This window comes from Larimichthys crocea, chromosome XI (assembly GCF_000972845.2).
Source record: "Larimichthys crocea isolate SSNF chromosome XI, L_crocea_2.0, whole genome shotgun sequence".
NCBI classification, from domain to species: domain Eukaryota; kingdom Metazoa; phylum Chordata; class Actinopteri; family Sciaenidae; genus Larimichthys; species Larimichthys crocea.
The window spans coordinates 7703544-7729754 of NC_040021.1; the positions used below are offsets into that span (position 1 = coordinate 7703544).

The 26211-nt window shown below is 39.9% G+C and overlaps 2 protein-coding genes across 2 annotated transcripts; one reads left to right on the forward strand and one right to left on the reverse strand.

Moving 5' to 3' along the window:
- Positions 1-9766: 9766 nt before the first annotated feature.
- On the forward strand, positions 9767-20586 carry hpcal1 (hippocalcin-like 1). Its single transcript, XM_027284042.1, has 4 exons — positions 9767-10079; positions 15589-16090; positions 16919-17024; positions 19763-20586. The coding sequence occupies exons 2-4, from the start codon at positions 15713-15715 to the stop codon at positions 19858-19860; spliced, it is 582 nt and encodes a 193-aa protein (XP_027139843.1). The 5' UTR covers positions 9767-10079; positions 15589-15712; the 3' UTR covers positions 19861-20586.
- Positions 20417-26146, reverse strand: pdia6 (protein disulfide isomerase family A, member 6). Its single transcript, XM_027284035.1, has 13 exons — positions 25996-26146; positions 25609-25750; positions 25045-25102; positions 24441-24567; positions 24218-24327; positions 23999-24129; positions 23521-23635; positions 22728-22868; positions 22519-22603; positions 22241-22313; positions 21998-22156; positions 21805-21901; positions 20417-21100 (listed from the first exon to the last, which is right to left on the reverse strand). The coding sequence occupies exons 1-13, from the start codon at positions 26012-26014 to the stop codon at positions 21032-21034; spliced, it is 1326 nt and encodes a 441-aa protein (XP_027139836.1). The 5' UTR covers positions 26015-26146; the 3' UTR covers positions 20417-21031.
- Between the last annotated feature and the right edge of the window lie 65 nt (positions 26147-26211).

Below are 26211 nucleotides of genomic sequence, written 5' to 3' on the forward strand. Positions count from 1 at the left end.
TCAGCTTGGGACTTTTATACCCTCAGGTTGGGCTCTGTCAGAGGACCGGGAGGCACAGACAGTGCATTGAAAGCTCAAAGTCCACCCCACCCTCCTGTGTGGAGGGACAAAGGTACTCATGGTTCACAGGCTTACAAAACTGATCATTTCTTATTTTGCTGCATTAAACATGCATTTTATGGAAATTCAATTGTGCACAGGACTTTAAATAAGCTTGACTGATTAAAGGACTTTTAAAATAACTATTTTAAAGAGCAGCTGTGCAGACATTTTTTGTTTTCAGTCATATCTGGGTTTGAATGATGATATTTCCTGTGATTTACTGTTAAAGTTAATAAATAATTTTATTATGTCCTCATGCAACAGGCAGAAGTTCATAATCATGACTGCTGTTACATGCAAATTCAATCAATGTGGTTCACGAACAGCTCCAGTGTGAATCAGGTCACTGATATTGAGTGATCAAGGCGTGCTCCAAACACAAAGTCCCTCAAGACGAAAAGATGATAAACTTATCAGCTGCTTTATCCGCTGATGATGCTGACCAAAAAGAAACCCAGCACCTCAAAGCAGCAACTCTTGTGTTATGTAAATGTTGGATTAGTCCTTCGGTGTTGGTTTGGTCATTTTATTTACAGTGCTGTAAATGCATCAGAGTCAGGTAAAATAGTTATAATACAGTCATTCAGTGATATCTTTGAGCACAGTTATGAAACACAATAAGAGGTGACACACATAAGGTCTAGACTTACAATGAGGGTAATCTTTACAGCTAAAATAAGTGTAGTTATACTTACAGTATAGTACCTTGTAGACTAAACTGCAGTCAAGTACGGCCCATGCAGTGATAAACTTGGATTGACTCAAGTCTTTACTTTTATTAGTTTATTATAAGTATTACATTTCTATGCAAGGTTTGAGAGAACATTGGGTTTTTAAAACATGAAATAGATTTTTTGTACTTTTGTGCATTGATCACATAACTCCTTTTGAACATTGTGTAATGTTAAAAGTCAGATACTGACTGTTTGCACTGACAGGCATGTACACAGATAGTCCAGTCCAAAGGGAGCCTGAGCCTCTGAACTCTAAATGCTTCATTTACATTTCAGGTGCATGAATTCATCATCCATCAGATTTTTATATGTTTGTATAAAGGTAGATATTTTTGTTTTTAAAACAATAATTCAGCCTGAGCTTTATCCTAGCCTTAGTGCATCTCTACGCTCTTAATGAGTGCAAATGGGATAGGATACTTTGCCTCAAAGTAGTTGCTACTTTTTACTGTATTTGAATCACATTACATGCTGTAGACAGAATATTGGATATTGTAAATAGTTTATTCAGCAGTTTCTGTCGAGCAATCCAAATTACCAATGATATCAGATCTAAATGTACTGTGCACATGAAAAGACTGTAGTGCTATGTCAATGTAAGCAGTTTCAGCTCCTGTTTAACCTTAATACAGTGTGACAATTGCTGTCTCTAAATGAGGGTTACTGTGATACAATCAGCTGCATTGTCATAGGTTAATGTTGTCCTCTTTGAGTTTTAATTGCACAACTGCAGTAACAACAATATGCACCAATACATCTGAACAGATCATTGTTACAAAATCACTGAACACTGCATCACTCGCAGCTTAATTTCAATCTGCAGATGAAAAATATGATAATAAGAAGATGAAGAATTGGTAGAAGAAGGGAAAATAGGCCGTGCAGACCACAGCAAGTGGATCCCTTCAATTTATTTACTGCCAAAAGAAATAAAAGAACATAATCCTGCTGCTGTTTTCCACCTGATGAGGCCCATTAGAGTTGTTCTAAACTCTGTGACCCACATCACAGGGGACAGACATGTGCTCTAGCAGGGCAGCTTTGGCACTCCTAATCAGTCGTTGTGCATAAAGGTCAACTGAGAACACTGATTCTATTTGCTAAGTACTGTTCCCCTTTATTATTAATTTATGTCCCGTTTGTCAAAATGTAGTCTAAAAAGTACATGTTGCTTCATGACGGTGCATGATCAAACTGCATGATAACGTGACCACGTGACAGTTTGAGACGGGTACTGTGTGTACTCTGTGTAATCAGTGGTTATCTGTAGATTTAATCACATTTCCCTTTTTCTATAGATTGTTGTGCTGTGCTGAGTAGTTTGCTAGTTCGAGTGTTTCTACTTAAAGAGAGATGGTCAAAGTCGGACATAGATCTCATATATTGTGTGCTTTTTATTGCAAATATAAATATATAATGAAAACCATGCAGTAACATATGATAGCAGAAAAACCTTACAACATGTGAGGTCATTTTCAACTTAAAGGCACAGTGTGTAGGATTTACCAGTATCTAGTGGAGAAGTTGCAGGCTGCAAACAACTGGAGACCACTTGCCTCACCCTGCTGTTCCAAGCATGAAGTAGATTTAGTAAAATACATAAATAAATAAGACTCTGCTTGCACATTTCATTGTTTCCTCCAAACATCATCAAGTTTGTCAAGTGTTTTATAGGCACGGTCTATTTGAAATAAACTGATGGAGTCTTGAGTACATTATGTTATTGCAACAACTTTTAGGGGACAAATGCACATAGCAGCTCCAAGTGATCTTACTAAATTTGATTTAGGTATTCCCTGATATATATTTTCTCCAAAAATCTAAATGAATGTCTACCAGTACATGTTGAATGAGTGTATATTGAAAATGCATTGGTTAAAATGCCCTGCCTGCAGACCTGTACTTTATAGTTGGAAAATATATATCTTTTCAGAACAAAAAAAAAAATGCAAGCTGCATAATACAGTTTATACAATAGTCTTCTACAGTTTACTGACCTATCAGTCAATCTGATTGAGCAAACATTGGCTGAAAGTCCAGACACAATGAAGTCATCATGCACACAGCGTATCGCTGTGTCATAAACCAGCATGTTCGCTCAAACTCATATTGTTCTTCATCTTTATCTGGAGCTGACAGATAGTGCTTCAGACTGATAAAAAATGATGTCTGATCAAAGTTTATCACGTACCACACATAAAAAATTTATGCATATGTACATAAAAGATGTGCAGGAATCCTTAAATTTCTTGTTGGCATAAACATTCCTATGTTCAAATATTAAAAGTCTAAGGACTAGTAAGTCTCATATAATTGACATTCACCAACAAGATTACCACATTTGGAAATTGGCAATTCTTCATGCAGGGTAGCATTTTTTTAAAGAGCTGCTTTTAGAGTACTGTATGCATGAGGTATTTCTGTCATTGTATGCAAAGTATTTTATGGATGTAGTATTTTATCACAAAAGAAAGCAGTGAGTGTAGTGCACAGTGTGCATAAATGTGCACAGATAATATTATTTTTATACATGAGATACTTTTTTCTTTTTTTTTAAATATGAAGTTTGGTGCTACAGTACCTAAAGGAATGACCAAATGGTCAGCATATTTTATATATAGATATTTTTTCCAGGGATGTGTTGCATCAATACTTGGTCACGTTTTATGTGTGTAGAAAAGTTGCCTGACTGGTTGAAAGTCCCCTTCCTATCGCCTATATTGAGTCCAGAACACACGCTGTACAGAACATACAGTATTGTGTATACGTACAGAACACTTGGCTCCCACCCAAGATGACATATGCAGTGCTTACACCTGCAGACAGATATAGTGTTTGGACTTTGGAAAACTTGTGTTGGATTCAACCTTTGTTCTACTTCTGACGACCTGACTGACTACATACTGCTATAGTAACAATATAGGTATGAAAACATAAAAGCACTGCTGATAAATGAGTTGAATAAACAGGAAAACTTAACCTTATGCCCCCCTCAGGCATCATACATCAATATTTTTTAACCTTATGCCCCCCTCAGGCATCATACATCAATATTTTTTTTCCGCTTTTTTTCATAAATCTTGTTCAAAACTACCAAAGATTCAATAGTTTTCAGGATTTTTAAAAATTTGAGGCGGGTACAAGAGTTAACTACAAAAGATATCTTTATAATTTTTTAAACTTTACTAACACACAAAAAATATCCTATTACAAAATCACAGTGTTCAAGTCATACTGTCAGTTTCAATCTGTGTACATCTAGAAACTTCATGGAAAGTTTACTCAGCATCACTAATACAATAAGCAAGCCGCAGGTCTGACAGCACATGTAGCTGTTATCAGTATACTATATATCAGCGTGTCGACATGATTCTACTGTCTGCAGCCTAATCAGGTCCTTTAGATTGCAGCGTGTCCAAAAAATAAAAATCAATCATTCTGAAATGCTGCTGTCATCAGTTTACAAGTTAAATGTATACAACACACATAAGGGAGATCTGCTCGATGTCATGTCATGAAACTGCATTTTTATCTTCAGTCTGGTGATGCCTCCACTCTAACTCATTTCTGTGGACGTGAGGGATTTTTTTCTCTAACTAGTCAATGAAGACCAATGCATATGAATCTGAATCTAATATCACTGACATTGATGTGAAGCCATGCCAATGTATTGGTTTTGCCAGGATTTTATTAGATTCAATAGAAGTACTGCATAGTGCATTGCTACTCTTGTAGTTATTAAACCTCAGTTCCCAGGCACAGCGTGACAGCGTTATTCCCATCCATGGTCTAACTATTAGTTCCCCCGTGGCGCTTATTGGATAATCACTAATTCAACTGTGAAACTGCTGCTTCACGCCATGATTCAAAGGTCTGAAGCCAGACAACTGGACTGCCTGAGCTAAAAAAAAAATGATAATGGCACCGTTTCTCCGCTAACAATGCTGACATGGTTAGAATTTTAAAATGAAGCTAAAAGCAGAGATGAAAATCACTTAAATATACAAACACTGTTAATGATACGCAATAATTAGACAAATTGAAGCTAGGTTTGATGCATTTGTACCAGACTTTTGTTTACAGCTTAAAATAATACTATAATAATATATAATAATATACGTGGTGATGGCTGCTAACACCATAATCATGAATGTACATTAGAATTCCACTAACAAGGTAATATCTCTCGGTTTAGTTGTCAAGTGTCCCCCTATGTAGTTGCAATAATTGCTAAGTTAAATAGAAGTCAATGTTAATATCTGCTATAAGAACCTTACTAAATACCAGTCATGAAAAGGGGAACAGTTACTGAGTCAAATAACATTGTAATGCTGACCAATTTACAGTGACAAACATGGATTTATTCCAGGTAGTAATAATACTAATACTAATACTAATACTAATACTAATACTACTACTACTACTACTACTACTACTACTACTAATAATAATAATAATAATAATACAACTAACCATAATAATAATAGTATTGGTGTTAGATAAAAAGGTTAGTTTTTTGTAATTTTATCCACATTGTTGTTTTTATGTTGATTCATTCATCAAAAAATGTCAAGTTAATTGATCAAGTGTACAAATATATATAAATATTATATTTTACCAAACCATAAATGCTCCTCAAAGAACGTGTCGAGTACTGTGAAATCTACTAATCATGTTTACAGTTGAACAAACTGATAAACTCACATGTGGAAACATTACACGTGACTTAACATAACTGTGGACTGATATGTTTTTGGAAATGGTTTATTGTTTTTGGCTCTTGGTTTTATGTACTCTGGACTCTGCAGAAGGTAATATTGATGCTGCGTGAAGCGTGTATCAAGCAGAAATAAAGTGAAGTGAATTCAACACATTAAGAATAATTTGATGATTAAAATCATTTATTGTACTTAAATCAAATAAAGCCCTAGATTCAGTACCATGTGTTTCCTAAATATTGACAGATATCACAGAGGGGAGCTTTGCCCCTCACTCAAACAAACAGATCAATATTTGTGAAGAACGTCACATGTTTTCATGAAGAATTGTAACACTGTTTTGCACCGTGCTTCAAAATTTTGTTTCAATCTCAACCTTCTACATTAGGACAGTATGAAACCCTCCTGTGCTATTACAACAAGTGAGGTGTTTTGTACTGTTGTCAAAGAGAAAACAGTTTCTAAAATTATTGTAACTTTCCTGCAGACCTGCTAATACACCTAAAACTATAGATTCTGTAAATTCTTGTCCCATTTCTATCTAAATGTTTTTCTGAAATGTTTTCACATTTGGTTGTTCAACTAAAACATTTTGTTTAATCAATAAAACATTATGTACTCTTCATGAACACTCTTTTGTAATTGGTCAGAAAGGGACTGCGCCCCTATCACAAATAAACAAACCTGCCTGATTTCATGAAGCCCACCCATCAGCTGAGTTCAACCTTTTCCCTACTTGACCAAGCAGCAACACTGCAGTGCAGAAGAGTCAAGGGCTTTCAGCGCCCTCTTGTGGATATTTATTTTTCTGCCGAACGACACAGAAAATATCCCTCTCTATACAGTATTTCTACATAACTGCATCAGTTCAGATACTTTTTTTAAAATAGTAATACTACACTGTGAAAATATAATTAAGGGTTCTGCATGGAAAATGCAATGTAAATGTTGTTACTGTAAGTAAAGTCATCAAGAAAGTATTAAAGGTAAAAGTATTTACTGAAAAATGTCCCCTGTGACTGTTATACTATCATATATTATTTCATCATCATCATCATCATCATCATCATCATCATCATCATCATCATCATCATCATCATCATCATCACTCCTGCATTAATAAATAAAAAGGATTTCACTGCTGTAGTTGGTTGAGGTGGAGGAGATTTTAAACTATAGGACTGCAACTAATGGTTATTTTTTTTTATTAGAGATTAATCTACAGATTTTTTTCTCAGTTATGTTATTGAATGTTTTGTTTGTAAAGATTCTATGGCCAAGGTGACGCCTACACAATGCTTGTTTTACCAATAATCTCAGAATTATTAGAAATAAATAGAAATGCAGCATCCTCAGATTTAAGAAATTGGAACCATGAAATGTTTGGCTGCTTAAAAAATGACTTAAAAATACTGTTGGATAGTTTAATTTGTTACAAAGCATCATGATTTATAAGGTGGTTAGATTTTTTTAGTAGCAAAAGTAGTAACTAGAGCTATCAAATAAACATGGTGGACTAAAATGGTAGTAAAATATTTCCAGCTGAATTGTAACAGAGTTGTTATTTGTTTGGGATATTTAGATTTGCAGGGTTGGTATTTTGGTTTATTTTTTGGTAAATGGGTCACACTGGGCACTTGAGGTTATTTAGATAGGTAGGCACCTTGAGTACCAGCATGCACTTGGGTGGGCCTATGGTTTTTTACCAGCGCAAGAGAGGCAGCAGCAGCCATGGTTTTCTTTGTTCTTTTGTTTGTTTTATTATTTTGAAATAAATCATCACAAAAAGATTCAGGATTCAGTTTGGACATTCATCTTCTTTTGCCTGCGTTAAACCACATCCCCATGGTGCATCAGTGGCCCTTTTGATTTTGTTTGGTTTAAAGTTTAATTTGTTTTTTATGGACAAATGGCCACTACAATAAGTGTAGTTTAATTTAATTTGTCCACTATCTATTAATTGAATTAAATGAATAGAGTAGATTTAATTAACTGATTATACAACAGTGTCTCTGTTGGAGGAAAAATAATAACTGTCTAGACCAGGGGTGGGCAAACTTTTTGACTTGCAGGCCTCATTGGGTTCTAAAATTTGACAGAGGGGCCGGTCCAGGACCTCAACCAGGAGCTTCGTGACTGATTCAAACTAAAGCAGAGACATAGCAGGAGACATTAGCAGCATTTCTTCATGCTGGAATAGAACTTTTGACACAAAACAGCAAAGATAAGACATACTGCATCATTTTGTGGGTTTCGTTGCTACTCTTTGGGGGCTAGCTCGCCGAGTTTTCATCGCACAGTGATGAGACACATATCTTTGTAAGATATATTTTTATTTTTTGGATGTGGATAAGTTCGGCGGGCCGCATTGAAAAGCCTAACGGGCCGTATACGGCCCACGGGCCGTAGTTTGCCCCATGTCTGGTCTGGAAAAACATTGAATTTTGTTTGTTTCACTTATCTTACAGCAACATGCCAAAATCTTCAGCAGATATGAAGAGTTTCTACAGTTTCCATGGAGACTGCTTTGTGTCAGTATTAAATATCTTCAAATATAACCATTTTCATGACTACAAGAACATTCAACATTATGCCAGTGAGTTAGCAACCAGCATTTCGATCATAGTTTCTCACAGACTTCAACCAGGGCTGTGGTGGTAAATACATACTGTGGTGGGTAAGCTGTGGCTGACTGATTGATACAGTTGCTCTGTAAACTCTTAAGTGGGGTGGAGGTCACCTCTGTTTTCTTTTCTATTGGTCAAACTAAAGTTTCCAGTATCAATATTAATGTTCTGTTGTATTTATTTAATCTTATCTACATACACAGGTCTATGGTTTATCTTATAGTGGCCTAAACATGGTGGTTTTCCATGTACACCTTTAAGAATAAAGGTGTGAGCTACAACCTACAATGGTTATTTATGGCGACGCCATATGGGAAACCTTTTTTTGGTTCTGCGAGGAACCTGCCAAAGATATCTTTAAAGAGTCATTTATTTTCAAGCACTGAAAGTGCTGCAATTGTGACGTAAATAACTCTTTTTTTTGCATTCTAATGTTCCAGCCAAAGGATAAAAAGGTTTAAAATAACAAGTTTTTCTTAGAGAATAGTTTGAAAAGTAACCTGTTTTATTTTTTATGTGGTAAATTTCCCTCCCAGAAATGTATTCTTCTTTTTTTAAAGAATCACATCAGTGTCTTCATGTGCGTGTACTCCAACAACCACAGGCCTGTGTGACAGTATTAAGTTGCAAATTGGCAATGACAACAAAAGCAACTAGACTACTTTATCAGTGCCTTGAACGTCCCCTGGTCTGTATTGTACTCACCCTTAGGTAGAGATAAACACTCACATGTGCTTATAGAAACAGGTGTCAGGCTTCAGGAAGCCACACACACACACACACACACACACACACACACACACACACACACACACACACACACACACACACATACACACAGAAAGTTAATTATTTATCCACTCACTGAAATGCTGACATACACACCACCACTGCCTGCAGTGTCACTTTAGCCTGTGAGAGGTTACTGTCTTGGGCACTGATGGACATGTGTGTGTGTGTGTGTGTGTGTGTACATCCTCAGAAAGACTGAGGGAGGTTATAACTTGATTATATAACACTGCAGCTTTCTGGTGCAGCTTTGTACCACAAGACTATAAGAACTTGTGATGAATTAATTGTTTTTTTTATATATCACATGATGATGTTGATGTTTGTAGGATGCAATTAAAGAAAGACTTTCTGCAAAGGGAGGTCAACACCTGGATTAAAAACCACTGTTGTTGTTTAATGAACCTCTGAGTGATATCTGTGCCGAGTGTGTCTACTAGTATCAACATTTTCCTTCAAATGTGAAGCGTTTATTTTAGATATTGTGCTAATAATAGTCTCCAGTGATAATTTTCCACAGGACGCCGCTGCGACTGTTTCTACGATGGAAGAAGCAGCGAGTGTGGACGGGTCCATTCGGCGTGTAAGGGGGGTGTTAGGAGTACGAGAAGTCGTAAAAAATCGCTTTAAAATACAGTGTGGCAAAACAGACACATTCACTTTTAAAACGTGGGGTTAGTCTGTATTAATACAAAGTGTGTTCACGTCGCTGACAGCCAGCTGAAGTGTGTTTAATCGCGTTTGAACAGACGCGAAACCCCCTTTTAGCTGTGACTTGAGGAAGTCGGATGAAAGCCGAGCTCTTGTGCCACATCTTCCACTAAATGATAAAGCAACGGGAAACTGGAGGCAAGCTTGAAAAATACCACAATATCTAATTATTCCGGTCAGACTTTGTGTGTTTTACTTTCTCAGACAGTGTCAGACAGTTGTTAAACTCACTCGGGCATCTTAAATTTTTTTTTTAACAGAGTTGTATCAATAGGAGGAGGTGTTAGGTTAGACTGCTGTAAGTTAACGGTTTTAAGTTTAAGGCTGCTGAACCTGAAGTGGACTCTTCAACCTACAAAACAAAAAACAAAACCAAAACAAAACAGCCATCCCTCCAGGTAAGTTTCCATCACTTTACTCGGTGTAGTTTAATGTCCAGCCTGCTCCAGTGGTTTAGTCTGTGGCAATTTCCTCAAAGCAGCAGACAGAGGGTGTTTACAAGGGCTACACCCATATAAGACCAGGCTGCACATCACATGGAGAATATAATGTTAAAGAAAACTGTTTTTAAATAAGTGTTTAACTGTAAATTAATCTCAAGTGATATTTGTTTATTTATCTGGTTAAAGTAAGGCTGGGGACATTTTCCTAAATCAATAAGCTATATATCACTTACACATACTTCAATAGCTTATTATAATAATTATTAAAAAAAATAATAATTAACTATTGTGTGTGCTTTTGTTTATATGCCAGAAGAGAAATGTGGAGCTGAGCGAGATTTAATGAATATAAAACAAAAATAATTAACCAATTTATGTTTTTTTTTAATTATTATTATTAAAAAATGACGTTAGACAACATAAATATGTAGTAGCATCACATACATACAGATTAATAGACTGATCCTTGAAGCGAAGCTGCAGTTGCATGTATTACAACACGAAACAGGTAAGAAACAGGTATAAGGTAATGTACAAAAAGGCATTTTAAGTAAGAAACAGGTATAAGGTAATGTACAAAAAGGCATTTTAAAGTGGCAATGTGGCAAAAAAAAAGTCCAAGAGAAGGAAGAACTAGTAGCCCTATCTGTGTAAAAATATAGAAAAGAAAAATATGATATGATTCTGATAAAAGTCTATAAATGATAATAAGAAAAATAAAATTGATGGACCTATAGCTCAGGGTGTGTGAAGCTCCTTTGCATATAAAACTTTGTGTTTTGCCATAATCATGCTTGCCAGCTTGTTACTATTCAACCGTTATTCCACGCTGTTGTCGCTGTTTTGTTTTTTTTCACACAAAAAGACAAAAGCCAGCATGCGAAGAAGAAAATGAAGAAGAAGAAGTGTATCCAAAATGAAATAATCCCGCTCACCAGTTGAGAAACTAACATTCACATACAAACTCACTGCTAGAATAAAAATAAACTTTGAATTTGTGAGTTTTTGCTCACAGAATTTTTGTATTTAAAATTTGCAGTAAAGCGGTTTATAGAGTGGAAAAAAAAATGTTCTTGTTTCTCTTGAGCCTCGATGTATCTCTTGCCCTGCGTGTGCCCCAGATTGATAGTTATACCGCCTCCCTCTCATAAGCCTGAGCACTACTATCCTGTTGCCTTGACTACTGGTGTGTCAGGGGACTTCATCCAGATCCACTCCGTGATTTTCTCTGACACTAGTTCAGAGAGACTGCCACGAAGCAGCGCCGAAAAGCGAGAATAACTGGAGAGCTCATTTAGTCTCTTTTTTATTTTTTCCTCCCCACTTACACCGGACCACCTGATGCAGTCTTTAGTTACCAGCAGTTCACAGCACTTCAGCACTCTGCTCGTCCACTGCACAGCAGGCTGTGCACGCACCACTAAAATGGGAAGTCTGCTTTCTCTCTGTGCGCCGGACCATATCAGTTTGTTTGATTTACATTCCATTCAAAAGAGGCGCGATACAGACAGCATGAATAATATTTTCCCCCATCGTGTTTATGCAGAGTCCAGCATGAGAAATGCCCTGTCAAATATCAGCTCTATTTTGGGGGGAAATAAAGCGGAAATTATCCTGTTGGTTAACAAACTTTGGGCACTGGAGTCTATAAAATGTCAGAGAACGCTGAAAAAACTCCAGACAGGTAATTTACTATAATAGAAAACTAAGAAAACAGGTGTCTATATACAGCTGAAACAAGGTATTTAAAATATATAAATTACATATATAATTAATTGAGTATCAAAATGTTTTGTCCATCTTTTCTAATTAATCTGAATACATATATATATATATGTATATATTCTATACTTTGATGCAGGTTGTCTTTTGCTCCCGTGCACCGTCAGAAGCATAATGAGCTCCATCAGCTGGGTGTCATGCTTTATAGATGCATACACAAACCTTCATCTGTCCTGTTCGGCCTTGTCTTCTTTATACAAGAAGTAATGAGCATCTGGAAAAAGAATAAAAGCTTTCTTTGTTGTGACAAGCCATTGCCCAGGAAATGAGGTGGGCCTAAGAACGGCAAAGAGCAGTCGAAACTGGCTGGGTCAGAGGTTTACAGGATCCCCACAGCGGGTTTAGGGAGGAGGGTACGTGCTGCACTGGAGCCTGTGTGAAACAGTCTCATTAGACAGGGGAGCCCAGCTGGAAAAAAAGCCATGGACCATACAGAACAGGGATGGCTATGGGGGTTGGGGGACAAGGAGGGAGACTGTTGCTGTGTAATCGAGGGGAATTGCAAACACTGAATGTGGAATGGCGATCTGGAGGGGCTGTTGTGTATCAAACAACACTCACTGACTTGTGTTCAGCTTACAAACTTATTCTTGCAAGGAAAGGCATCCAGAGCACGATTTTCTCCGCAAAGGAGGTCACACGGATGTCAGAGAAATATCTAGAAGTTATTTCTGACAACATTTTCCACTGCATCGAGTAGTGGCTTCGAGACATGACACCAGAATAGCCCAGTTCCCAGCTGTAAAAACGTATGAAACATCCCATGACGTCTCATGTCTCCATGCGAATGTAGGAAACATTTACCGGTACATTTTTATAGGCACAAATGGAAAAAAAAGATACAGGTAATTACTCAACTCAACTCAACTTTTTTTATTTTAGGCTTTAATTAGCTAAATTCAGAGGTTAGTGGAATCTGTAAAACTGTTTTTCAACCCACAATCTTTCATGTGTGTTTGTATTAATTTACAGTACACACTGTTTTGCTGTTTTCTCCTCAAATTGTGGCCACTCTGGATTTAGCCTCAGAGCTTATTGAAACCTCACGGCAGCCACTTCTTCTCCGTCTCGCAGCCTGGAATCTTCTAGGTTTCATGTGGCTTTGTGTGTTTGAGGGAATAAATAGCAACGCCCATATTTATGTCTGCTCCAGCTCAGCCTGCAACACTGAGCTGTCCTGGAAAAGTCCATGTGACCCAGAGCTGAGGAGGTGCCACTGCTGCTTCCTCATCCTGTGAGAGCGGAAGGACTACGTCCTGCAGCCACTGCGTCATTTATAACATAGCCATGTTAAAACACAGTCAGCAGATGGTGATGTTATATTAGCGGGACACTCCACACAGGCTCGCAACAAAGTTGGATGAAGACACCACAAAAATCCTTTGGTGTTTCTAGATGGCAATGTTGGTTCAGCGCTTTTAATCCAGACTGAAATATTTCAACAATTATTTAATGGAGTGCCATGAAAATTTGTACAGACGTTCATTGTGCCCACAAGATGAATCCTAATGACTTTGGTCATTCCTCAACAGTGAAATATCTCAACATCGACTCGATGGGTTGGCTTTTTTAAATTTAATTTCGGCGTGGACATGTGAGCATGCTGATGTTTAGCCGTGCGTCTACATATCAAAGGCTGTAGACTCTTCAGTCTTGTCACTTTCACTTCCAACAACAACAACAAAAGAAACAATCTAGAATTAAATAGTAATTAAATATTACGGCATTGTAATTTTGAGGGTGGTGCAGTGGTTAGCACGGCTGAGGCCTTTCTGTGTGGGTTCCCTCTGGGTACAGTCCAAAACATGCACTTTACAGGTTCATTTGTGACTCTAAATTGCCCGTAGGTGTGAGTGTGAATGGTTTGTCTCTGCCCTGTAATGAACTGCCAACTTGTCCAGGGGCTACTCCGCCTCTCACCCTAAGTCTGCTGGGATAGGCTCCAGCCCCCCTGCAATACTGGTGAGGATAAGCGGTTACAGAAAATTCTCATTTGCAGAGGGCATGATGGGATTTTTTTTTGTCCTTTTCTGATTTTAACAATTGCATGTGCCCAAACAAGACTTAAAGTGTATTAATAAGCTGAACATCTGGTTTTACTTATTTATTTTCCATCCGTAAACTGGAGTGGCAGACTTTGTGTCACTGGCCGTTTTTCTCAAACCTGCGCTTTTCTCACGTTACTCTGTGACTTTGATTCATAAAACTGCGGGAAATTATGAGAAACGTGTGTATCCATGTGTAGAGAGACCTCATCCAAATTCACACTGCTCTCATTTGTTCTACGCCAGATAGAATCGTTCGGCTGCCAATGACACAGGAGCGATGGGATTTCAATAATTGAAAGCGAGAGAACAGGCAGATAATACATCTCTCTCTCGCGCTCTCTGATAAATTCATTATAGGTAACTCAGGAGGAGTGGAGGTGTTATTCAGAGGGATTATTATGCAATTGAACTGCAGGTATTAGCAAAGCTGCTCGCATAGTATAGATGGAAATAGTTTTTCTTTCTATGTGTCATACTTTTTTTTTTCCATTCTTTCTTCCTCCCTGCCCCCGCACATCTCCTTTTCTGTCCCTCCCACACATGCTTTACCAGATACATGTTGTAAAAGATTAGCTCAGCCATCATGTGTTTTTACTTTTTACATTCAGACCATCTTTGTTTTTCTCTGTCTCTGTGTTTCTTTATTTCACACCGAGGCGCACACTAAAGACGACCCTGCTCTTTAACCTTTTATGAAACACAAAACGTCGATAGTTTGATACTGAAAATGATATTACTTAGTGGGATAAACAGATGGATACATTTCATTTGTTTTACTGCAGCTTTCCAATACATTTGTGTTTAACACGCTTCCTTTGCCGATAAAATATCATCACCACCTCTTCCCAACTTGACAAAATCAGTCATGCAAACTGTCTTAACCTGTTTCCTTACCAACGCACCCGTGTTTGCGTCTCTTTCATCACTTGGGTTACATGCGCAAAGCGTCCCATCTAATACTTATTATGCTGTTATGGTTTTATCCTGGATGTGTTGTTTTTATGCGGCCTCATATCCCCAATCATGAATACCCCCGCATACATGAATAAACAGGTTTTGCACAATATAACCATGGAAACCGTATTTAGACAAACCATGGAACCTAAAGGTGAATAGACCCAGGTGCGCAAATGTTTTTTGCCGTCTTTGTTTGCATTGGTATTTTCTAGCCAGACGTTTGTGTTCCTCGAACTCCATCTGCTTGAAATAAATTAGAATATTCATTTCCACATAAAGGTGGGGATTGTTGTCGAGGTGAATGTCTCGCCCTCTCAGTAACAACAGTCAGTATCAGCCTGACCTTTTACAAAGTGGCATTATTGAGAATTACAATGCCCCAGGACACTTGTCCTTCCACCATGCAGCGAACAGTCGATAAATTATCACCATGCCAGAGGATTCATACTGTATCCACGGAGACCAGGCCACCCCCACCACACACACGCACATAGACGCACATATTGTAACCTCATGACATCTGTTTTTCTCTCACCTGTCCAGATTTATCCCTCACCTCATCATTAACACATGTTTTATGATAAAACACTGCCGCAAGCTGAGAGGAAGTATTGAATCAATGAATCATTTATGATATTCATACAAGGATATTAATGAGGGTTGTTGGTCTCCTGCAGGAGCAGAGAAAGGCGAGCTGCCAGCGACATTGGGACTGAAAGCACAGGTAGTGGACTGGAGAAGTGAAGAGGAGAAAGTAGAAACACACAGCCCAGCGATCTGCCTGCCTAAGAGCGCCGTGTCATGGGGAAACAAAACAGCAAACTGCGGCCCGAGGTGCTGAACGACCTGAGGGAAAACACAGAGTTCACCGACCACGAGCTGCAGGAGTGGTATCGCGGCTTCCTCAAGGACTGTCCCACCGGCCACCTGACTGTGGAGGAGTTCAAGAAGATCTACGCCAACTTCTTCCCCTACGGAGACGCCTCGAAGTTCGCCGAGCACGTCTTCCGCACGTTTGACACCAACGGCGATGCCACCATCGACTTCAGGGAGTTCATCATTGCCCTGAGCGTGACGTCTCGTGGCGGGCTGGAGCAGAAGCTGCGCTGGGCTTTCAGCATGTACGACCTGGACGGCAACGGATACATCAGCCGGGCAGAGATGCTGGAGATAGTTCAGGTGAGGACACAGTGACTGAATACTACATCAGGGTTTCATTATGGATGGATGTGCTGTATCGACTGTCTCATCAGCCTTTTTCTGCTTCATCTGAGATGTAGATGTGACAGGTGAACTATAGCTGTTGTTATAGGGCTGCAACTCTTCAAGACATTACATTTTTAATCAAATAAGACAAAGAAAAGCTGCTGGAATCGAGGACACTTTGATATTTTTACTTGATAAATTCCAGTTAATCAATTCTCAAAATAGTAAATTAACCAGTTATTCTTTAATCTAATCGTTTGACCGCTAATTCCTTGTGTTGTGTGCATTTTATTTGACTTTTTACACACTGTCCAGCTAAGCAGTCAGGATATTTTCACCTCACATCATGGATGCAGGCTGCCCTTTCTGTTTTTTCTTATCACTGTGGCTATATTTACTCTTCCAATATGGTTAGCTGAGCAGCCTGCAGGGCCATATCAATATTGGTTCAGTCTGTTGTGTTTGTGGATACAAATGAATGTAAAAAAAAAAAAAAAAAAGCTGCAGTGCTTTTGTTACTGTAGAATACTTTCTGGTTTTCAGCTAACACACAAAAAAGAAAACCTTTCTGTGTATAGTTTTAGAAAACACTCTGTTGAGAGAGACTCACTGTGAGTAACAGCAGGCTGAACATCGTCATTACCAGGTAACAAAAGAAAACAGGTCAAAGCATTCAGACTAAACCACTAACAAATACGTCAGATGGGAGAAGTTATTTTTCATCTTCACTGCCTCAAAGCTTCACACAGACAACTAACCAAATATGCACATAACAGAAATCCTTCTTACCCTCCTTTGTAGGCGATTTACAAGATGGTGTCATCAGTGATGAAGATGCCTGAGGATGAATCAACACCAGAGAAAAGGACAGATAAGATTTTCAGACAGATGGACATCGACAATGATGGTAAGACTGATGTTTTATTAAGCGCTATATAAGCATTTAAAAACAATGAATAAATCGTTTTAATAATCGATGTGGCTGTATGCCGCCGTATGTGTTTATTAATGCATTTGTCAGCGGCTATAACTCCTCCTCTGGGCACCCATGAGTGGAGGCTGCAGTATAAACAGATACTGAATGATAACACAGTAAAATAAAATTAGTAATCATATAAATTGTCTTCATAGGAGGAACGATGTACATAAATAATCACACAAAGCTGAGATATGCCAACACTCAGAATGAAACATAAACTACAAACACATTAAACTAACATGTAGAGCTAGATGAAGGTTCACACTACTATACTAGAATTAGTATTATCTGTGTAGTGGCCTTTTTTACCACAAGCTCCTAGGCCTAGATCACTTAGTCTGGTGTGTGTGTTTTATTTGGACACATGTTGTTGTGTAATCACGATGCAACAAGGAAGAGGAACTTGAATTTGCAGGTTATTAAGCCAAAACTTTTCAACTCAGTCTGTCACCGACTTGATAATTTCCTTTATATGGTTCACACAGTTACGCCAAAAGTCAATCCATAGCACAGGAGACCATGCTTTTCTACCTTTATCTGCACCCATGTGCACTCAAAACTGCCTTAATGCGTCACCAAACCCGTCGCAAACGTCAACTGTATTACAAAGATACCATCCTCTATTCAACATACACGTTGACTTCACACATAAATATTAGCAGAACATTCATTACAACATTTTTACGAAATAAAGATACGTGACTTAATTGCCTCTTACAATCTGAAGTAAAAAAAAAAAACAACACACACACTATCACACCAGGACAGCAAAAAGAATATATGGACATATCACAAAACATTAGTTTTGTTAACAGTCTCTGACATTTTACATTTATCACCGCAGAGCAGTTTAGTGAGTAACAGGAAGGTGGGCCACAGAGCGAGAGAGACACAGAGGATGTCACATAACAACTTGAGATAATGAACACTACAAGATCATTAACAGCCTTTTGCATCGGAGCCTGCTGAGACGCCTCGATGCCGGTGGTTTGACATTTAGTGTGAAAAGGTGACGCTGCACCCATGTGATCTGTACCTCAGCATTTCTAAAGTCTCACTGTTCCGAATGCTTCAGTCACATCTCAGTGAGATATTTAAAGCGATTCCTATGGCAGCGGATAAGCTTGTGTTGAAGCAGAAGGTCAACGTTGTGTCTTAAGTTTTCTAACGTTGTGTGGCACCGCAGACCGACAGCTGCCAAGATAAAGATTGAGAATATATAACATGCAGATGGAAATAAACCCCACCATGTGTACACAACCTACACCTAGACCTCTTAACGGAGCCTGCGTTTGTCCCAACGGACACAGATAATATGAAATAAGCCTCTTTCAGCTCATCCCAGAAGATTTGCCCACAGGTTTAACCTCACTGTGGGTCTTACCTGAGTTGGGGGCATAACTTGAAGCTTCCCTGACAATAAAACCACCAAGTTTGTGGCACTGTAAAAACACACTGACATCAGCAATCAACCTAAAAGTCCAGTTATTTTAAAAGAAGTCAGCAGCGTCTAACACTGTAAGGCCTGTAAAGGAAAGTCACAGCATAGTCATAGGCAAGATATTTAGCGAGCTCGCTTCTCTGATATCTCCAGTGTGACGTTCAATAGTTTTGAGACTTAACCGACAAAGGCCGCAACCCTTTGCAACCCTTTGTATCCGTTGTCTTGGCTGTTGCTGGGAACCTCTAATAAAGTAGCACAAAATGATTGCAACATCCTTGCAAGCATGTGGTGAAACAAAAGAGTTCAAAGTGTAGCTTAAGGACATTAAAATCAATTTTTAAATGTTACAGGAAGAGCAGCTAAAATTGGAATAATGCGCTCTATTCTTGGTTTTGGTTTATTGCCGAGCTGCTGAGTTTTGAATGATCTGAAGACCGGTAAGAAGGGCATTAGAGATTTCAAACACATCACGGTGTGCTCGTACATTTATCTTTGTGCTAGATTAGTCAAATTGATTTATTATTTAAAACATCCGCTGCTGCTGTCAGTTGCATTTTGCAGTGCTCATTGTTAATTGCTTCGAATTTACTTGAAGTTTAAGACACTAAAAATCTCAACTAAATATCAATTGGTGATAATAAAATAATGAACATGTCATCACTCAACTGAAGCTCATTTGGGTTTAATACCTATTAGAAAACATGACAAACATAGTTGTCCCGTTTAGATAAGAATCCCACGTAACAGAAATATTAATTTGATTTCTTTTTTGTCATTTAATTTGTATTTATAGTTGTTTTTATGGCAGGCTTATATGTAGCCAGAACCAATTAATTCTAAGATATGAACGTAATTTGTAAATTAACTAGAAATTATTCGGTTTGATACTCCTATAAACCATATTTGGTGTTTGGTGTTGTAATAATGAGACGTTACATTATTTACATTACATGGAAGTTGAAAATGAAGCACAACAGCATCACCTGCTGGATGTTGATGTTGACAGCGATGAATGACTCAATTATTCAATCATAAAAATGTTAAATCACATTGTCATAAAGGTTGTTAGTGTTATCTCAGTGTTTATGCTTTAGGTGCATGAACTCAAACATCAGAATCTCTTCTGTTGATTTTCGTGGGTGGGCTGCTGCACGAATCACACACATCATCACACGTTCGACTGCTGCTGACTGTGAATCTTTTTTTGGTCTCCGCATCACAGGTAGACTGTCTTTGGAGGAGTTCATTAAAGGTGCCAAGAGCGACCCATCCATTGTCAGACTGCTGCAGTCGGATCAGGGAGCCTCTCGTCAGTTCTGAGGAGAGAGACAATAACAGACACACGCTCTCTCGAAAAACACAATCACAAACCCACACATCCATCCAGCTTCATGCTGCTCCGCAGTCGTCACACCTCCCCTCGACAGACAATCCTTTCATTTTAACCACGCTCCATGTCTTAAATGTTTACATTAATGGATACTTCTCTTTTGTCAATGTGGCTCCATTTCTGTGGACTATGACGTGCTTTCAGTTGAGGTATTCTGTGTTTATGCTTTCCCAAAGCTCTCCTGCCTTGAAATGGTTTTTATCCGTACTCCACAAGTGAAGTGCCATATCATATATTTATACTGACTGGATTATGCGCTTGCAAGTATTATGACTCCCGTTATGTTACACTAAGAGGAAACTAATTACATCACTTGGTATAATTTGATTGGACTTAACTGTGTTGAAAAGTGGCTTGTCGTTGTTCAGGATGTAGCTTAACAGGTTGCTGCTCTGGACGAGTTCTGTATGCCTTTGGTTATTGCATGCGCTCAGTGATATGAGTTTTCTGATGTTGTAACAGTTTATGTGAATAATGAGGCCGTGATTGTTTTTATTCCTTTTTATTTTTGTAACAAAAATGTCATTTTGTTTTCACACAATTGAAATAAAGTCGTGTAAGAAAAATCTACACAAGAAGTCCCGCAGTATTCCCCTTGTCCTGGACAGACATGATGCAAACCCACCGAGATTCACACTTACTGATTTAAAAAAAAAGAAGAAGAGAACAAATATATAGTCACATCAGGTTGGACATTGAAGTGTTACTTTGACAAGTCCACATCTTAAAATTGGTGCTTGAAGGTGGCCGAAGAGGGGAGAGGGGGGAATGATGTTTGAAAAAGACTGAAATGCCACACTCCTCTCCTCAGCTCAGGTGGTGGGGGCCTTAGAAATATGCAGCTTCTACCGTTCAGCAGGTATGTGAGGCAGGATTCACTCCAGGGAGACGACACCCCCTCCCCTCCTGTTCCCGTGAGACTTAACAAAGATGAGGTGAGAAACTGCAGGTGTCTCTCTAATGCGTCTTTTCTGGAGTATTTCAGTAACTGGGCAACCGGGCTTCCCATTCGTCCACAGGAGAGGGGAGGCGGGTCGCGCAGGACCAGACCAGACCAGATTCAACCAAGCCAATCTGGATCAGATCCCGACCCGTTTGGGCTCATAACTCGTCCTTATCATCATAATCCAGGTCTACATCACTGAGGTCGTAGTCCTCCTCCTCCGGAAGCTGCGGTTGACGGGGAGGATAAAATAAAGACAGACTGTCAGCAAAGCTTCTGACAAACACATTTTCCTGGATCATAGACAGACTTAAAAACTGTGGTGGTCTCTTAAATTCAGACAAGTAACTACAGATGGACTTTCACTCTGAGAAAACAAATATCTGGATTTTTGGTAGAACTCCAAATACTATTACATAACAGGTTTTCTTGACATAATCTTCTGTGTGCACGGTTACTGTACAAACAAACTCCTCCAGGAGCATTTCAGAACTTGCTCAGATTTAGTAATTCATCCATGGCCTATGTGCTTCTAAATATGCTGCGTAGTTAAACAGGTTGTTTTATTTTGAAATTATCGATGCCGTTTCTGTGTCCGACTTCTGGGCCAGCTCGAGCTGCTCGGTGCAGATAGACGCGAGTTGAAAGTGGCATCCCTTGAAAATAAAAAACAGCCGTATTCACTTCTGAAATGGACCACAGCACTTCTACTGGGGTTCGAAACATTGACTAGAACGGCAGCAATTAACCCATTAGTTGTGAGTTAAAGTCTTTAACCCACAACATCGAGATTGTGCTATGACAGAAATAAAACTGAACTTCGCTGCAGAACAGACAGAGAATATTGTCTGCATCTTCCCAGACGTCTGCTGAATAGTTTTGCTTTCTTTGTCTTCTTCTCTTAAGAGACCACTTTGATGCTCCCACTCACCTGTCCATCTTTGCCGTCCCAGGCCTCAACAGCGTGAATCTTGGGCATGGAACCGCCTCCGAATGTGGCGGTTGAGCCACGGCCCACGGAAAGCTCCCTGAGGAGAAGATGAACCATGTGAGCACCATCACTCAATTTACACCCAAGTGTACTTTTTTTTCCCCCCTTCTTGTCAAAACGGACACCCTCTCACCTGAGGAACTCATGAATGCCAGTCTCGCTGAAGGAGCCCCTGAGCAGGGCAAATTTCATCTTGCGTGAGTTGATGGCGGCCATGGCGGGGTAGCCAAATCCACCGATACCCAGAGAGGCCTCCAGCTCCATCTGAGCTCCAGCCTCAGCCCACAGCCAGCTGACGGAGGAAGAAGGCGCTGTTAGTCACAGTCGTAATGAGTCATTCAAACAATAATATCTGTGACTGCTCTCTCATCCTTACCCCCACATCTTCTTCTTGTACTTCTCAGACATCTTTAACATCACATCCAGGTAGCCGTTTCTACCTTCTGCACCTATTGAGACACAAGGACAGTGGATGGTGAGTGATTCAAGAATTAAAAAATCGATCTTTGGTTTGAGAGATGTACGTACACTACACTAGTTTCCAACAGCGTTACTGCTTTTGATTAACTATTGAATAATACAGATTCTCACGTAAAGATAGAGTTCAAGTTCAGCGTTTGTTGTGACTACGTTCATATGTCTGTGTGGTCTCACCTGTGTCCAGGATGTGTGGCAGGACGGCAATTATACACAGCTGACTGTCCTCACAGGTCTTCTTAATGATGTCTTCATTGAGGATCTGAGAGACGAACATTTACAGTACACATAAATGTAACGTTTTATATGAATTCACATCATTTTATAAACAAACACCAGCAGTTTAAACATCCATACATGGATATCTGATGTGTTGGTGTACCGACCTCCAGCAGTTCAGGAGCAGGAGCGTTGTCGGAGAACAGATCCAAACCCCTCTCGATGATGTCGCCGCGGGAGCGACCTCCTTGGTAATCTTCGGGCTCCTCACCTTTGCGGAAAATCTTGATGGTGGGGAATCCTCGGATCTACACACACACAGACAGGTTGCCATGTAGATTCAGCTGCATATCGATATTCAATCAGGAATTCAGTACAAGACAGACATCTTTTAATTATTCTACATAGTATCATCCGAGTGACGTTCAGTGGCAAGACACGATTGTTAACTGATATGCCTGCTTGGACTGAAATGTTGCAGTACACGTGATAAAGCTGAGAGGCTTACCAGCTGTAACTGCATGATATGGAGCAAAAATTAAAGCTAATCAAGATTTGCCGTTTTGACTTTGAAGTTGGATTTCCTCAAGCAAAGTCAGCCTGATTTAATTAGAGCAGCCTGACTTTCTCTATGCTCACACAGTTTGTTTGAACAGCAACAGACACGGCCTACTAAAAAGCTGCAGAGACTTCAATTTGATATCCAGTGTCAGTGTAGAAGAGAATCCGATGTGTACAAAACACAATCGTTTGTTTGATACTGAACATTTCAAACTGTACAAGCGGGCATGTTTACAGGTCGAAGCAGATATACCTTTATATCCTAATGGCCTGAGGATCTCTAACCTTGTGAGGTCACAAAAATCACACGAGAATCCATCTTGCCTCTTCAAACAATGCGCTTATATTTGAACATATCGTCCACCAATGTACTGCATGCGTTTATCGACTGTTACTCACCCCGTAGCGGCTGGACACGGCCTGGTGCACGGTAGCATCCACGGCTCCGAGGCGAACTTTGCCCTTGGTTTGCTCCTTGATAGCCGAGGCTGCTGCTGCCCACTCGGGCTCCAGGCTATTGACAGAACGGAGCGATGGTTATAGAAAACAGAATTCAAAAATCACGTGTGCGAGGTTTCTCATAATGTGATTCCCGTGGTTCTGAACATATTAGGCTTTACTTTCTATTGAAGCAATAGTTCTGATTGTGTGTTTTCAGGCCGGCCTGTGGATTATCCAGACTCACTGGGATAGTTTTCCAGAAAGAAACACTATTGTTCAGTTTGTGGAACTTTACAGTGCTTTGAGCAGCACAAAAATCCATTAACTTCTTTCTTATTGGGCGCAGCAGAAATCTCAGAGACTGATATCTCACTTCTGTTATTCTAGTGAGACAGGGTTTCTTACAGCGACTGACTGTGTCAGATACCAAACTCACCTTTTGCAGTGTCCACACCACGGGGCGAAGAACTCCACCATCCACACGTCATCACCCTCCAACACCAACTTGTCAAAGTTGTCATCAGTGAGCTCGACCACATCCTTCTTGCTGCCACTACCCCCGCCACTCTGCAGGAAAGGAATTTGAATGTCACCCGACCATGCTCGGTGAAGCGCTTTATTTTTCAAACGACTGCAACAGCACTATTGGATGTACCTGCTTGCCAGAGCCGCCAGAGCTGCCAGATTTGCCGCTCAGCCTGTCTTTCACCAGATTGCGCAAAGCGTTCATGGCTCCGTCGACAATGGCCTGGCTACTGCGTCCACCTGAAGGTTGAAGACACGCAGAGATCAGAATACCCGAATATAGAACCTCAACATAGAAACTATTCTATTTAACATTGAGAGCTTTTGTTTCAGTGTTGTTTTTTTGACTGTACCTTGGTACTCCTCTGGCTTGTTCTTATTGGCTCCAAAGATCTTGATGGTGGGGAAACCTCTGACCCCATACTGACCACCCAGAGACTTGTGCTCGTCTGCGTCTACGGCACCGATCTTGACGATACCCTGAAGGATTTCAGAACAGACAGGTTGGAGTTCGCGGAAATATATAGCAAGGCCTGTTAATCATTCTCTTCACATAACATCTGCGTGCTGACTCTGGAAATCTGCCTGTCAATAAACAAGCTACTTATTATTATTTATTAATATTTGACACTGGTCCCATATCTGCCCACATCTCACGCCTCCCTTTGTAGTTATTCTCACTGCTGAGTTATAAACTTCTGATCATTTGTAGGTGGAACAGAGCTGCGAGTTCGAGCTTAGCAATCATGATCTAGCTTCAGAGTTGTCTTTTGGATCCTGTTCTTTAACAATGCAAATTTTATTATCACATCATCATAACTTTGTCGAGCTCTGACAGGACGAGGAAATGTTTTATCGCTGGGAATGTCTCCAGCTGAGACGACAACAACACCTGTCAGTCACTTTGCAGCCCGGTCGGCAATAAACTTCAAGATGACCGGAGACATTTTTGTTTACCTTGAGGGCAGTGGCCGCTTTCTTCCAATCAGGAGTCAGACTCTGGCAGTGGCCGCACCTGTGGTGATAAACAGAGGGAGGAACACAAAGATGAATCTACTTTTAAAATACACACACACACACACACACACACTCTCTCTTCAAGAAAGATAGGTGTCAAACAGCATTCAAGCGTGGACACGTAATTTTATCAGGAGACATTCCTGCAGTCCTTTCGCATCAAACGATCCAATATATCTGGTGAATATTATTTAACACCATCTTAGTGAATTTGCCTTTGCTTCTTGTACATGACGCATCATCTGACACGCTTCAGGTTTAAATGACCCGGCTCACGTCATCTCCTGTTTCGGTTTATCTCATGATTTGTTGTGTTACACATGCATCCTCTTCAAAATCTCTTTAATTGCTTTTTATGTGAGATTGCAGTGTACGGACAAACTTGTGTGAAGTCAATCCAACCTGAGGAGGAGCTACAAACATCACTGAGTCAATAAAAGTCACCTGCACTGAAGGTATGCGGAGAAGGTCTGAGGACACTTGAATCAACTTCTGTGGACTCACCATGGGGCGTAAAACTCCACCAGCCACAGGCTGTCACTCTGGATCACCTCCTTGTTGAAGTTGGAGGGGGTCAGCCCAATCACATCATCACTGGCAGAGTAAAAAGCTTGGACAGACAGGACCAGGGAGCAGCCCAACACTCCTGGAAAAGGATGAGGACACACAAAAGGTTTACTCAGCTCAAACTGAATAGGCTAATATTAAAAAGCAATAAGCCTTAAATGTTTATTAATTCATTGATTGCACGATATCAGAGGCCTGGCACTGTTTCTGTGCACCTTGCTAACCAACACAAGCGAGGACGCATTCAAACACACCTATCAGTGACAAACTGACACATGAATGATGTTTAACAGAAGCAGAAAGTGTGTTTGTGTCGTCACTCACCGAGTAAAAGTGGTCTCATGGTTACAAAGCTGCTCTCCGCTCGTCTCCGGTGTTAGCAACAAACTCGCCGCACGGACTGCTGCCGCTGCGTCTGCACACACACAAAAAGTACACCGAAGAATCTCACCGTGGCCCGCGCTGATTGGTCCGCCGGTGTTGACGCTGCGCCTCGGCCAATCAGCGTGCGCCGTGTAGTTTATAGGAGCGGCGCAACTA

Excerpts from the sequence above, each read along its gene's own strand:
- hpcal1 (XM_027284042.1), top strand. The coding sequence starts at position 15,713 with ATGGGGAAACAAAACAGCAAACTGCGGCCCGAGGTGCTGAACGACCTG. Across the intron at positions 16,091-16,918 it reads AGATGCTGGAGATAGTTCAG|GCGATTTACAAGATGGTGTC; the intron begins GTGAGGACACAG and ends CCTCCTTTGTAG. Across the intron at positions 17,025-19,762 it reads GATGGACATCGACAATGATG|GTAGACTGTCTTTGGAGGAG; the intron begins GTAAGACTGATG and ends TCCGCATCACAG.
- pdia6 (XM_027284035.1), bottom strand. Across the intron at positions 24,568-25,044 it reads AAGCGGCCACTGCCCTCAAG|GGTATCGTCAAGATCGGTGC; the intron begins GTAAACAAAAAT and ends GAAATCCTTCAG. Across the intron at positions 22,157-22,240 it reads TACAAGAAGAAGATGTGGGG|CTGGCTGTGGGCTGAGGCTG; the intron begins GTAAGGATGAGA and ends TTCCTCCGTCAG.